Genomic DNA, 13,216 nt, shown 5'->3' with positions numbered 1-13,216 from the left:
CTAAATTCCGAACAAGTATATCTACCTTGTGCACTGAATAGAATCAGCATAAACAGAATAATCAGACAGAAAACCAGAAATGGCACTCAACAATCTCCGCGTCCTCGAACTCGCCGGCCTAGCACCAGGCCCCTTCACAGGCCTCCTCCTCGCCGACTACGGCGCCAGCGTGCTCCGCATCGACAAACACCAAGACACCAGCACCCCCAGCCCGGACGTCCTTATTCGCAACAAATCCTCCATCAGCGTGAATCTTAAATCCCACAAGGGAAAGGATTTTTTCCTCTCCCTTATCCCCACCGCAGACATCCTCATCGACCCATTCCGGCCTGGCGTGCTGGAGAAATTAGGGCTGAGTCCATCTGTCCTCTGCCGTCTTAACCCGCGACTTATCGTTGCACGGTTGACTGGGTTTCGGCGCGATGGGAAATACGCGTCTATGGCGGGTCATGATTTGAATTATCTCGCTGTATCGGGTATCTTGTCTATGTTGGGTCCGTCGGATGCAGTGGCGCCTTTTAATCGTCCTCTCCCGCCTAGTCCACCAGGAAATATTCTCGGTGACTTTGCAGGCGGTGGGTTAACCTGCTTCGCTGGGATCTTGATTGCGCTGGTCTCTCGCGCGCAGACTGGGAAAGGCCAAATTGTCGAGGCGAATATGGTAGACGGAGTATCGTATTTAGGGACTGCGCCGAGACTTTCGACCAAGATTCCTGGACAGTGGGATCGTGCCAGGGGAGAGAATCTGACTGATGGCGGATGTCCTTATTATGCTGTTTACGAATGTAAAGATGATGGGAAGTATATGGCTGTTGCGGCGCTTGAGGATCGATTTTTTGCTGCATTGGCAAAGGGTCTGGATGTGGGCGAGGAAAACTGGGGAGGCAAACGAGATGATCGGGCATGTTGGCCTGCGCTGAAGAGAGTTCTTCAGGAGAAATTCCGCAGTATGACTCGTGCAGAATGGGAGGGGGTTTTCGATGGGACGGATGCGTGTTGTACGCCTGTTTTGACGCATGCTGAGATGGAAGCGAGTGGGTATGAACAGCGTGCTGCTGTTATGTTGACAGAGACGCCTTCGTTGCCGGTTGAGGATGGGTGGACAGTCAAGACTTTGCAGCCTGGTTATGGGGGAGAAAAAGTGCTTCAAGAGTGGTTGGGTTGGAGAAAGGAGAGAGATTATATCCAGGAGGGATGGGGGTTAGTCAAGAAGGAGAGTGCCAAGTTGTGATTAACAGTGAATAGCTTCAAGTTCAGTGTAAAAGATTATATATCAACAGCAGAAGTATTCTCCTCTTCCAACGCCTTCGCAATAGCCTCACACACTTTAATAGCAGCCAATCCATCCTCCCCAGAACACAACGGCTCTTCTAATCCCCTCACAACCCTCCCTAGATGCTCCGTCTGCTGCTGAAACGGAATCCCCTCATCCACCTCCACCTTCTCCCTCTTCATAGGAATATTCCATCCAACCTCCAGCCCCCGTCTTTCCGCCTCAACAGAGTCATATGTCCACAAAGTTCCATCAGGAATACTCATCGTCCCCAATGTCCCAAAAACACGATACGAGTCGACGGGGATATCAGCCGGGGGGTATAGTGGGTTATCACCCGTCGCTGATTCCCAGCCATACGGACTGCCGACGTTGTCGCTCACGATGAACGTTCCCACGATGCTATTCGCAAATTGCAGCATTATTGCCGCGCCTTCTTCGACCTGATCTGATTGTTTGATATTCTCGTGTGTCCTTCTGTCAACAGTCGCAGTCGCCCAGACACGCACTATTCTCGACCCAGTCAGAAAATGCAACACGTCGACATCGTGCACGAAGTTTGTCCAGATCGGCCCTCCCCCGCTGGAGCGTGAGCAGCGCCATTCGCTACCTGCAGCGGTAAAGTAGCCGTCATTCTTCTTGGTCGTCCATAATCCAGATACAGCAGTGATGGTTCCAATCCTGCCAGTCTCGAGCACACTCTTCGCAGACGCCAACGACGGGTGAAAGCGACGATGATGGCCAACGAGAATCTTACAGGAATACCTCTCCGCCAGAGATAGCAGATCCGCGCCAGACACCGAGTCCGTGGATAGAGGCTTCTCGACGATAATTGCTTTTGGCGTGGCGGCGGTGATGATCTCGCTGCTGACAGCCACGTGCAAGCTGGACGGGACGCAGACGATGAATGCGTCTGGTTTGAGTGTGTGGGATGATAGGAGATCTGCAATGGAGTCGAAATGGGGGATGGAGAGTTGGGATGCGAGTTGGCGGCCTGGAAGATAGGGATCGACGATGGCTGATAATGTGCAGGAAGCAGAGGAGAGGAGATATTGGGCGTGGAGGGGGGCGATGGTGCCTCCTCCGACTAGGACGACTGTTATCCTGTCCATATTATCTGATACTGGTGTTGCCGTCTTCATCTATCCATAGTGCTATTTGTATACAGACGGGGTATAAATAAAGACGCCGGACCCCGCTCCTCACCATCCATCGGAATACAAACTGCATATATTAACCATAACCATCAAGATAATCAACATGACACCATACCCATCAAACATGGACCTCCTCCAGAAATCCTACTCCTACGGCACATCCCCCCTCACCAACTCCTCCTCGCAACCGCTTCACGTCTACCTCTTCGGCGCAAGCATCACCCAATCCCTCTCCCCACTCATCGCACACATTCTTTTCCGCGCGCTTCACGCAAAATGGACCTACAATCTGCACCAGACGACCAGTCCGGCTGAGTTTACTGCAAAACTGAATGAGGAAACCTACATCGGCGGGTCAATCACCATGCCCAACAAACTCACCTTCATGGATTGTCTGGATGACATCACCGACGAAGCGAGGGTGATTGGGGCTGTGAATACGAGCTTTATCAGACTTGATGATGCAAGAAGACGCCATATTGGTACGAATACAGACTGTATTGGGATTTGGGAGACGATTATCCACCGGAATCCGGACGATAGATATACAGCGCGAGGAAAGCCCGCGCTGGTCATCGGGGCGGGTGGTGCGGCGAGAAGTGCCGTCTACGCGCTGTGGACGTGGTTTGGGGCATCTGAGATCTATGTTGTGAATCGACTGCAGTCGGAAGTAGACACGATGATCACTTCTTTTCGATCTAACATACCAGACATCAAAATTCGGTATATCCCCTCAGTTGAATATCTGGAAGGTATCTCGATGCCCTATCTCATCGTGGGAACTATCCCAGATTACCCACCCAAGGAAGAAGGCGAGATACGTTGCTGGCGCATCACCGAGGCTATTTTGAAGAAACAGACAGGCGTGTTGTTGGACATGTGCTATATGCCATCTCCTGTGACGACGTTGCTCAAGATGGGCAAGACATATGGATGGGCTGTGATTTCGGGAGCAGAGGTGTTGGTGCAGGTTTGTGTTGCGCAGCAGATTTTGTGGTTGGAGAGAGAGGCTGTACCAGAGGCTGTGGAGGAGGCACTAGAGGCTGTTAGAGTGAGGGTTGAAGCTAGATTGTGATTTATCCAAGAATAAACATACTCGTGTGTCTACGGAATATTGATGAATTCCGAAAGTAGATCAACCGGTCCATTAATCTACCTCCGGATGCGGGGGAGATCTATAAAACTATAAAACTATCAACACAGCATAACATAGCATCCATAGCAGTTAATCAATCTAAATCAATCAAATCAGCAGAATAGCAGAATCAGCATGTCCCAAATCGCCCCCCTCGCCCAACCCATCACCCTCCAACTATCCGGAAAAGTCATCCCCAATCGACTCTACCGGACGCCACTGAGTGAATATGCCTGTACCTATGATGAAAACAACCCCGAAAACAGCGGACAGCCTCTTCCTCGATATGCAGAGCTATACCAGGGTATCTCTAACAAACCATCTCATAACATCCAATGCTAAAAGATATCTATAGAATTGGCCAACGGCGGCGCAGGCCTAATCTGCACCGGCAACATCCCCATCCACCGCGACAATCTAGAAAACTACAACAACGCCGTGCTGGACATGAATAACCCATGGGATGCGGTGGCTGCATTTACGCCTGCTGTAAAGGCAGCCAAGTCCAGGGGTGCCATCTTTCTCCCCCAGCTTCAGTTTCCAGGTCGACAGGTTCCTGAGTTTCTGAATAAGCACCCCAAGTCGTCTTCGGATGTGCAGCTGAAGCCGTGTTTGAATAAAACGTACGGAGTGCCGAGTCCGTTGACGAAAGAGCAGATTGCAGAGTTGGTTGCGAGGTATGTTTGGGCTGCAGAGGTGGTGGATAAGGCTGGTGGTGATGGGATTATCGTATGTGCGTTATTATCTTTGATGGAGTATATGCTAATGGGGATAGCTGCATGCAAGCCATGGGTACATCATGAACCAATTCCTCTCGCCTCTCATCAACACCCGAACGGATGAATACGGAGGTAGTCTGGAAAACAGAGCACGCTTCATTCTTGAAGTGGTCAATGCCATCAAAGCGAAACTGCCTTCTGATCGGTTCGTGATTGCTGCGAAGCTCAACTGTCAAGACTGTATGCCCCCTTCATCTTACATACATGTGTATACATACTAATGAAGACAGTCATCCAAGGAGGAACAAGCTTCGCCGAGCAATGCGTCGTCATCAAATGGCTCGAAGAAGCAGGCGTCGATTTCTTCGATATTTCAGGGGGGACATATGAATCGCCCGCGTGGAGGGGAAATATCATGACTGAATTGGCTGCAAGGTCATCTCAGAAGGAGAGGGGGAGTTACTTTATCGAGTGGGCGCAGGAGATGAAGAAGGTGTTGGTAAGTAATACACCTACTGTCTACTATCTTATATATGAACTAACTAGACAGTCTCGGGCTGTTATTGGGACGACTGGAGGATGGAGAGATGCTCGTTGTATGGCAGAGGCCGTGGGAAGTGGAGATATCGACATGATTGGATTGGGGAGGCCATTGAGGGAGGATCCATTCTTTGTTGCGAAGGTGTTGAGGGGGGATGTGAGGAAGAGTAATCTATAGTCTAGTCACTAGTCATCTATACTACTGCCTCTATCCATACTATCAATATCAGTTAGAATTCTATGGAAGTCTTCTTTGTGCAATACATTTAGACACACTGAGTGACAGGTATATAATCCATAATCCACATAAGTAAAATTGCTCTTCTACACCCATAGAAATCTATACCATATACCTCTAAATACCTCTTCCCCCATCCACCTCCAACACAATCCCCGTCACAAAGCCACTCTTCTCACTCCCCAAAAACCACGCCGCATTCGCAATATCCCCCGGCTCAGCAACGCGTCTCATCGGCAGTGACTCTTCGATCCTCCTCTGCCTCTCCGCCGAATCCTCGCCATCCCCGATACTCGCCTGCAACATGGCGGTATTCCCAATCGCAGGCGCAATGCAGTTGAATCGGATGGAGGGGGCGTATTCGAGGGCCATGGTCTTGGTGGCGATGGCTACGGCTGCTTTGGAGGCGTTGTAGAAGGCAAAGCCGGGGCGTGGGCGGGTTGAGCCGGTGCTATACATTTATTATATGAGTTTATTTATTTGGTGTTGTTTGGGGATAGTGTAGGATACCTGGTGATGTTGATGAAGATGCCGCTTTCTTGGCGTTGCATTATGGGGGCGATGACTTGGGCGCTGAGGAAGATGGGCTGTTTATTAGAAGAAGATATTCACTTGGATTAAGATAGGATACCTTGACATTCACATTAAAAGTCTTGTCAAACTCGGCCATATCTTTGGTGTGGACTGGCTGCTCTTGTTAGCAACATATAATACAGCAGATAGACATACAGATGGAGCAAATGTAATCCCTATCATCATCAGTATCTCACCAATATAAATATAATCATCAAGAATAAGGAATACCAGCATTATTCACAACAACATCCACCCTCCCATACATCCCCATCGCCAACGCCACCGCCTCCTCCCACGTCTCCCTCTTTGTCACATCCCCAACCACACACTCAACTCCATCGACAGTCGCTTTGCTTTCTGCTTTGCTGCGATTCAGATCGATGATGATCACTTTGGACCCTTTTTGGTGGAATTTGTCGGTTATTGCGGAGCCGAAGCCATCTGCGCCGCCTGTATCTCTTAGCAGGGAAGTAGTGTACATGAGAATGGCTTACCAGTTACGATGACGACTCGGGGGAAGTTGATTTTGGCGCGGAGAGGCATGATGACGATGATCTATTGAAGATGATACTGTGAAGTTATGAAGTTATAGATGTGTACCCCGCTCCGGTGTATTCATTTAATCCCGATCTGATTGTGATCATCATGTAGACTATCAACTATTATCAGACGGAATAAAGACTCATTATTCCATCTGTGTCTTGTATACAATCCGTATCCCCGCCCGGTGTCTATATCTAACCACCGGACATCTATATAATCACCCTCACCATCTATACCCTACACCACAATCCGTAATGAAAATCTCAATAGCAACCAACTCCCTCGGCAAGTCTAGCTCCGGCCACTCCATCCTACACAAACTCAGCGTCGCCAAATCCCACCACTTCGATGGCGTTGAAGTCGCCTTTGAGTGTCTCGAGCATCATGCCCTAACCACCTACCCAAAACTAACACGGGAGAATCAACTCCGTTCTGCTGCGAGGGATGTACATAACACGGCCTCTAGTCTGTCTCTGCAGCTGATTGCGTTGAATCCGTTCGGGGCGTATGACGGTCTCGTAGATGAAGGTGAGGTGGAGAGGAGGTTAGACGAGGCGAGGGTTTGGTGTGAGCTTTGTGAGATTATGGGGATTGAGTTTTTTCAAGTATGCACTCTTCTCGTTTCAGTTTCAGATTTATATACTGATTGAACAGATAACAACATGTCTCTACCCCATGGACTCAACCCGAATAACCTCAAACCCCACCATCATCGCCAGAAACATGCGTAAACTCACCCTCCTAGCCCAGAACTACAACCTCACCATCGCCTACGAAGCACCCGCCTGGGGCATCCACCTCAACACATGGCAGCAAACCCACCAGATCATCCAAATGGTCAACCTCCCCAATCTCAAACACTGTCTGGATACATTCCACATCTCAACAAAGCTAGCCTGTGACCCATTCAATGCTACATCACCTATAAAACCAACCGGAATGGACAATTTCACCACCAGCTTAACCGAAATGAAACAAACCCTCCAGCCATCAGATATAGCGTATTTCCAGCTCAGCGACGCGACAGTCGCTGATCCAGCCCAACGGGGGTATCCGCGAAAAGACCTAGCTCAGCCAGCGTACATGACGCAGTCGAGGAATTGTCGCATTTTCCCGTGTGAGGAGGCGTATGGGGGCATCTTGCCTGCTGTGGATGTGGCCAGGGCAGTGTTTGACTTGGGATATGAGGGGTGGGTGTCGATGGAGGTGTTTTATACGGAGTTGTGGGAGGAGAGGGAAGAGTATGTCTTTCTTTTCTTATATCATATTATATGGATGCTAATGAGGTAGAATACCAGATGAATGGGCGAAGAGGGGAATGGCTTCGTGGAGGGAGTTGGTGAGACGGACGATGAGGAATAAACTGTAGATCTATTAGTTACATAGATGCTATCTCAATTGAGTCATCGAATCCGACGGATTGAGATAATATCCTCGGTAATACTCGTCCAAGGCAGGATACTATAAGGCAACACCCTTGCAGCCGACAATAGGCGTTATCCGTCGGAACGGATAAGAACGGGCATATCAGGATATTGTATCACGAGGCTGATAAGTAGCTGATATCATATCTATCGTATTTATATACTCATCTTTCTCAATTCTACTCATCAACCAGACAAATAATGAAGATGGATCAAATAAACCAAACCCCCCTCCGCGCCCGCTTCTGCCATGCCCTCTCGGAAATGTGCAAATCCGAAGTCCCCCTCTACGGCGATCTCACCAATCTAGTCTACAAAGCAGACTCCATCTCCGTCCAGTCCAACTCAGCTACCAAAATCAATGACCCAGACGACGTCCTCCCCGCCCGAAACCGCGTCGAACGACACGGTGCCATCAGATTGGGCACTCCGCAGGAACTCACCACCATCCGCCGCATGTTTGCCATCATGGGCATGTACCCGGTTGGATACTATGATCTGAGCGTGGCGGGGTTCCCGATGCATGCGACTGCGTTTCGGCCAGTGAGGAGGGAGGCGTTGGCGGAGCATCCGTTTCGGGTGTTTACTACGCTACTACGGATGGAGTTGTTGACGGCGAGGACGAGGGAGTTGGCGGAGAGGGCGCTGAGGCAGAGGAGGATCTTTACGGATAGGTTGGTTGAGTTGATTGAGAGAGCTGAAGGGGAGGGCCTGAGTGAGAGTGAGTGTGCGGAGTTTATCATCGAGGGTTTGGAGACGTTTCGATGGCATTCAAAGGCGACAGTGACAGTAGACGAGTATCAGGTGTTGAAAGGGGAGCATCCGCTCATTGCTGATATTGTCTCCTTTCCCAACTGCCATATTAATCACCTCACGCCTCGGACGGTGGATATCGATCTTGTGCAGTCGTTGATGCTGGAGAGTGGATTACCAGCTAAAGAGCGAATTGAAGGGCCTCCACGACGAATGTGTCCCATTCTACTCCGTCAAACAAGCTTCAAGGCGTTGAAGGAGACGGTTTATTTCCGAGATGCGTCTGGCGAGTTTATCAAAGGATCGCATACGGCGCGGTTTGGGGAGGTTGAACAGCGAGGATGGGCGTTGACCAGATCTGGTCGGCAGTTGTACGATCGCATTCTGGATCGAGTTAATAACGAAGCAGCAAAGACGGAGTCAGATACATACGATGACATCCTGCAGCGAGAATTTGAAGCATTTCCAGATGAAATGACAGCCCTGCAGACGCAGAAACTGGCATATTTCTGCTACCGACTCACAGAGCACGGAGAACACATCCACGAAAGCCATCGATTACCCAGTCAGGTCTCTCTATCAGACCTCCTCGAGCAGGAAATCATCCAAGCCGAGCCCATCACATACGAAGACTTCCTGCCGCTGTCAGCCGGAGGCATCTTCAACTCGAATCTGGGCAGCGCATCGCAATCAAGGCAATTAATCATGGAAGCCGATGCCGATCTCGACGGCTTCCAACGCCTCCTCGGGACCAAAGTGGCGGATGAGTTTCATTTATATGAGCGCATGCAAGAAGACAGCCTGGAAGAATGTCGACAGCGGTTGGGCGTTGATGTCATTCGGGATTAAGGCTCATCTGCATATCATAACGATCGGCGGTGGAGACGGCCATCACAGCCTGATGCGGTAACTGTCCACGATCAGATCGATCAATGCATAGTACATCTTAGCGATGTTATTATTGCAATGCTGAAACAGGTTCGATCCATGGATGGTAGAATGAGTTCATTTACTTCTGACTCGCTTGTTTGCATTCACTTCCATTGATATCCATCATGTTATCCACTCACTCATGGTAGTACTATGTAGTACATAGTGGGCGGACCCTCTCCGTCGAGTGGAAATTCTCCGCTTTCAAATCAGACCATTTGATAATTTTATCTCGATCCATTCGTTGCTCGTGCAATTTTTCAAGGATCTACACTTCTTCCCACACTGTCTCGCTTTCGCCGAGTCTGCCCTGTTTTTCTCGCACCATGTCTCTCGGTCAGTTCAGATGCCTCATCTCAAACAGCCATCATGGCAGCAGATCCAGATGATAACATCGCCTACCGGCTCTGGATCGGTACAATCGTCACTCTTGTGCCTGCCACAATCGCTGTGATTGTTCGCTTCATCGCCCGGTTCGCTTCTAGGGTTGGATACTGGTGGGATGATTATACCATTATCGTGGCGTTGATTATCAATTGGGGCATGGCAGCTACGCGCTGGTCAGAAATTCTGGTGTATGATTATGGTCGCCATTCGCAATTCCTTTCGACAGAAAAGGTCCAGAATTTCCAAAAGGTAGCTCTCCTTTTCCTATCTAGTGTTTCAAAACTAACTAAGGCAGAGCTTCATCGCAGTCCAAATCACCTACTTTGCCAACGCCGTCTTCACCAAAGCTTCGATCCTCCTCCTCTACCATAGAGTCTTTGGCGTCGTGAATGGATTCCGCTGGGCTCTTGCAGTTTCTGGGGCTATCATTACGGCTTACTTTATATCCTGCGTGATTGTTTCGATTGCGGGCTGTTCTCCGGTGTCGTATTTTTGGGATCGAGATCAGCCGGGTTCGTGTATCGACGAGGTGAATTTCTTCCGCTGGAATGGCATCGTCAATATGCTGTTGGATATACTGGTCTTGTGTCTTCCGCTTCCGATGACATGGAGGGTAAAGACGAATCTTCGCCAGAAGATGATCTTGTCTGGGATATTCCTTCTGGGTGGTTTGTACGTCTCCCTCTTCCTCTATATTCACACATACTAACCAGGACAGTGTGTGCATCGTCTCCATCCTCCGAATAACAGCATTCCGCAAATCCAACCCCAAAGACCCAACCTACACCACCGTCGAAACAGCCATGTGGTCCTCAATCGAGCAATCCGTCGGAATCATCTGCGCCTGTCTGCCCACCTTCCGTCCTCTCTTCCGGCGTCTCTACGGCGCATCCCAGCATTCCAGTAATGGGAAGAGCACAGGCACACAACGCACGCCATCCACGACAATCCATCTATCGGATCTTGGGTCGAGGGGTGGTGAAACGGGGAGTACGGTGGGGTTTGCGAGATGGCCGACTGAGCAGACTGCGTCGACGCATGAGGTGCCTTGGAGAGAGGGTCATAGTCATCAAAATGTGTAGATAGAGTGTACGATAGTAATGACTTATGATAATATGGTATAATATAATTATTCTGTATAGATAAATCCCCAATTCGGCCTTCGCCTGCTATCCCGGCTCAATGGTTTAGTGGTATAATTCTTGCTTCGGGCTCTCTTAATCATTGCCCTCACAGTGATTAAACTACTTGAATTGCAAGAGGTCCCTGGTTCGATTCCTGGTTGAGCCCGGTTTTTTTCTTTTTCTTTTTTAATTCTCCATCTGCTTATTGTGCCTATCTGTTCTTGTGTGTACCTGTCTGTCTGTACCTGATCCAGGAACAGCAACGATTGTCTTCGGTTCGCCCGATTTCTCTTTCTCCACATTCTTCATCCACTGCGGCCAACACGGCCAAACACTGCCAGTCAGCTTGCGTTTGTCGGTCAAGATCCGACGATGGCTTTTGATCTCTCAGGAGTCTCGCAGCTGCGGTGGGTAAGCTAATTGAGCTGCTCTCCACCATCATACCACCAGCTGCCCATGGCTCAACTGCCAATTCATCCATCTTCAACTTCCTCCAGCAGGACAGACAGGTGATATGCGTGCATTCGCCCATTTGCAGTCCTTTCTAGGTCTTGCTGCCTCGGTCTCTGCATCGCAGCCCGTCAATCTTTTCCACGACGGACAGCCAGGATCACTACTTGGGACCTCCTTTGGCACGCCCGGTGCCAACGCAACCTTTGACTACGTCGTCGTTGGGGGAGGAAATGCCGGCTTGACAATTGCCAGTCGTCTTGCGCAGAATCAATCAGCCAGGGTCGCCGTCGTCGAGGCGGGTGGCTTTTACGAACTCGACAATGGCAACGTCTCTATCGTCCCTGGGTATGCGACGCAATTCACCGGGTCAAAGCCCACCGATTATCAACCTCTCATTGACTGGGGGTTCATGACGCAGCCGCAGCCGGGCTCGGGAGGTCGTTCCTTGCATTATGCCCGAGGCAAGACACTGGGCGGTTGTTCAGCGAGGAACTTTTTGCTCTATCAGCGTGCTACTGTTGATAGTATGCAGGTTTGGGCGGATAATGTGGACGACCAGAGCTATACTTTCGACGAGTTGCTGCCGTTCTATGAAAAGTCGTGTCACTATACGCCTCCGAATCAGGAGCTGCTCACCAATTCCACCAATAGCCAGACTAGTGATGCGTTTAGCAAGTCTGGGGGTCCGTTGGAAGTTTCGTTCAGCAATACCGTTGATCCATTTGGTACTTGGGCCCGCAAGGCTTTCATCGCCGTGGGCATGGAGCAGATTGACGGCTTCAACAGCGGCAAGCTCATGGGCTCGGCGTATGCCACGCTCACCATCGACCCGAAGAACGCCCACCGTTCCTCCTCCGAGACCAGCTTCCTGCAGGCTGCTTTGCAACGCGGCTACGGACTCCTCGTGTACAAGAACGCCCTGGCGCAGAAGATCCTCTTCAACTCGCACAAAACCGCTACAGGCGTGCAGGTCTCCACGGCCGGATCCTTTGGCACTCCCCCCGTCAACTTCACCCTCAATGCCCGCAAGGAAGTCATCCTCTCCGCCGGCGCCTTCCAATCCCCCCAGCTCCTCATGGTCTCTGGCATCGGTCCCTGCGATGACCTCTCCACCCACGGCATCCAATGCATCGCCAACCTCCCCGGCATCGGAAAGAACATGCAAGACCACCCCGTCTTCGGCACCGCTCACCGCGTAAACGTCCTCACCTCCTCCGCCTCAGCAAACAATAAAACCCTCGCCGCTCTCAACGTAGAAAAATACCTCCAGAACGCAACCGGCCCCCTCGCCATCTTCGGCCCAGGCTACTACGGCTGGGAAAAGCTCCCTAACCCCTACCGCTCCTCGCTATCAAACCACTCCAGATCCGCCCTGGCTGCTTTCCCCCCGGACTGGCCCGAAATCGAATGGCTCCCCGTCGCTGCCTTCAACGGCGATAACCTCAACACTCTCCCCTCCGACCCCGTCGACGGCCACAACTACGCTACTCTTAACACTGCCCTCGTGGCGCCTCTCTCCCGGGGCTCTGTCTCCCTCGCCGGCCCAGATATGACGACCCCACCCATCATCGACCCCCAATGGCTCGCCCACCCAGCTGACATGGACCTCGCGGTCCAATCATTCAAACGCCACCGCCAGGTCTGGTCGGAGCTCGTCAAAATGGGCGCCGCTGACCAAGAAGAGTACTATCCCGGCGCTAACGTGACGACGGATTCTCAGATTCGGGCGTTCATTCAGAAGAGTATGAGGTCTGTTTATCATGCTTCTTGTACATGTAAAATGGGCAGGAAGAACGATACCATGGCTGTGCTTGATAGTAAAGCCAGGGTTTACGGTGTGCAGGGTCTACGGGTTGTTGATGCAAGTAGTTTTGCGGTTCTGCCGCCGGGTCATCCGCAGTCGTTGGTTTATGCTTTGGCGGAGAAGATTGCGGGTGATATTTTGGGTTAGACGAATCATGACA

At 50.7% G+C, this 13,216-nt stretch overlaps 7 protein-coding genes and 1 non-coding gene across 8 annotated transcripts; 6 read left to right on the top strand and 2 right to left on the bottom strand.

Moving 5' to 3' along the window:
- Positions 1-79: 79 nt before the first annotated feature.
- ASPWEDRAFT_52351 (CaiB/BaiF CoA transferase family protein) lies at positions 80-1,231 on the top strand (the record flags this gene model as incomplete). The annotated part of the gene is made up of 1 exon (XM_040837739.1): positions 80-1,231. One exon carries the CDS (start codon positions 80-82, stop codon positions 1,229-1,231), a length of 1,152 nt encoding a protein of 383 aa, XP_040687691.1.
- Positions 1,232-1,235: 4 nt separating this feature from the next.
- ASPWEDRAFT_184556 (Gfo/Idh/MocA family protein) lies at positions 1,236-2,385 on the bottom strand (the record flags this gene model as incomplete). Its single annotated transcript, XM_040832036.1, has 1 exon — positions 1,236-2,385. The coding sequence occupies one exon, from the start codon at positions 2,383-2,385 to the stop codon at positions 1,267-1,269; it is 1,119 nt and encodes a 372-aa protein (XP_040687690.1). The 3' UTR covers positions 1,236-1,266.
- A 75-nt stretch (positions 2,386-2,460) lies between these two features.
- On the top strand, positions 2,461-3,541 carry ASPWEDRAFT_41911 (shikimate dehydrogenase family protein). The gene has a single exon (XM_040835680.1). The coding sequence runs from the start codon at positions 2,534-2,536 to the stop codon at positions 3,503-3,505; it is 972 nt and encodes a 323-aa protein (XP_040687689.1). The 5' UTR covers positions 2,461-2,533; the 3' UTR covers positions 3,506-3,541.
- A 159-nt stretch (positions 3,542-3,700) lies between these two features.
- ASPWEDRAFT_69763 (uncharacterized protein) lies at positions 3,701-5,002 on the top strand (the record flags this gene model as incomplete). The annotated part of the gene is made up of 5 exons (XM_040839068.1): positions 3,701-3,869; positions 3,921-4,294; positions 4,341-4,524; positions 4,575-4,783; positions 4,835-5,002. 5 exons carry the CDS (start codon positions 3,701-3,703, stop codon positions 5,000-5,002), a joined length of 1,104 nt encoding a protein of 367 aa, XP_040687688.1.
- A 141-nt stretch (positions 5,003-5,143) lies between these two features.
- Positions 5,144-6,207, bottom strand: ASPWEDRAFT_41910 (uncharacterized protein). The gene is made up of 6 exons (XM_040835679.1): positions 6,133-6,207; positions 5,867-6,088; positions 5,792-5,811; positions 5,694-5,750; positions 5,573-5,649; positions 5,144-5,513 (listed from the first exon to the last, which is right to left on the bottom strand). The coding sequence occupies exons 1-6, from the start codon at positions 6,179-6,181 to the stop codon at positions 5,180-5,182; spliced, it is 759 nt and encodes a 252-aa protein (XP_040687687.1). The 5' UTR covers positions 6,182-6,207; the 3' UTR covers positions 5,144-5,179.
- Positions 6,208-6,673: 466 nt separating this feature from the next.
- Positions 6,674-7,515, top strand: ASPWEDRAFT_554382 (uncharacterized protein). Its single transcript, XM_040838209.1, has one exon. The coding sequence runs from the start codon at positions 6,857-6,859 to the stop codon at positions 7,469-7,471; it is 615 nt and encodes a 204-aa protein (XP_040687686.1). The 5' UTR covers positions 6,674-6,856; the 3' UTR covers positions 7,472-7,515.
- A 297-nt stretch (positions 7,516-7,812) lies between these two features.
- On the top strand, positions 7,813-13,203 carry ASPWEDRAFT_114117 (uncharacterized protein; the record flags this gene model as incomplete). Its single annotated transcript, XM_040828466.1, has 6 exons — positions 7,813-9,192; positions 9,448-9,475; positions 9,593-9,924; positions 9,971-10,347; positions 10,394-10,578; positions 11,480-13,203. The coding sequence occupies 6 exons, from the start codon at positions 7,813-7,815 to the stop codon at positions 13,201-13,203; spliced, it is 4,026 nt and encodes a 1,341-aa protein (XP_040687685.1).
- Positions 10,852-10,965, top strand: ASPWEDRAFT_t154. The gene has a single exon. It is a non-coding gene; the product is annotated as a tRNA-Pro (tRNA).
- Positions 13,204-13,216: the final 13 nt, after the last annotated feature.

The sequence above is a fragment of the Aspergillus wentii genome (assembly GCF_001890725.1).
Source record: "Aspergillus wentii DTO 134E9 unplaced genomic scaffold ASPWEscaffold_5, whole genome shotgun sequence".
Classification (NCBI taxonomy): domain Eukaryota; kingdom Fungi; phylum Ascomycota; class Eurotiomycetes; order Eurotiales; family Aspergillaceae; genus Aspergillus; species Aspergillus wentii.
Note: the sequence above shows the minus strand (reverse complement) of the source record. Positions and strands in the feature narration are given on the sequence as shown.

Bases quoted from the DNA above. Each gene is read 5' to 3' on its own strand.
- ASPWEDRAFT_554382 (XM_040838209.1), top strand. From the start codon at position 6,857: ATGGACTCAACCCGAATAACCTCAAACCCCACCATCATCGCCAGAAAC.
- ASPWEDRAFT_41911 (XM_040835680.1), top strand. From the start codon at position 2,534: ATGACACCATACCCATCAAACATGGACCTCCTCCAGAAATCCTACTCC.
- ASPWEDRAFT_41910 (XM_040835679.1), bottom strand. From the start codon at position 6,181: ATGCCTCTCCGCGCCAAAATCAACTTCCCCCGAGTCGTCATCGTAACT. The intron at 5,812-5,866 runs GTATTCCTTATT...TGATGATGATAG, and splicing joins TGTTGTTGTGAATAATGCTG to GGATTACATTTGCTCCATCT. The intron at 5,514-5,572 runs GTATCCTACACT...ATAAATGTATAG, and splicing joins ATCTTCATCAACATCACCAG to CACCGGCTCAACCCGCCCAC.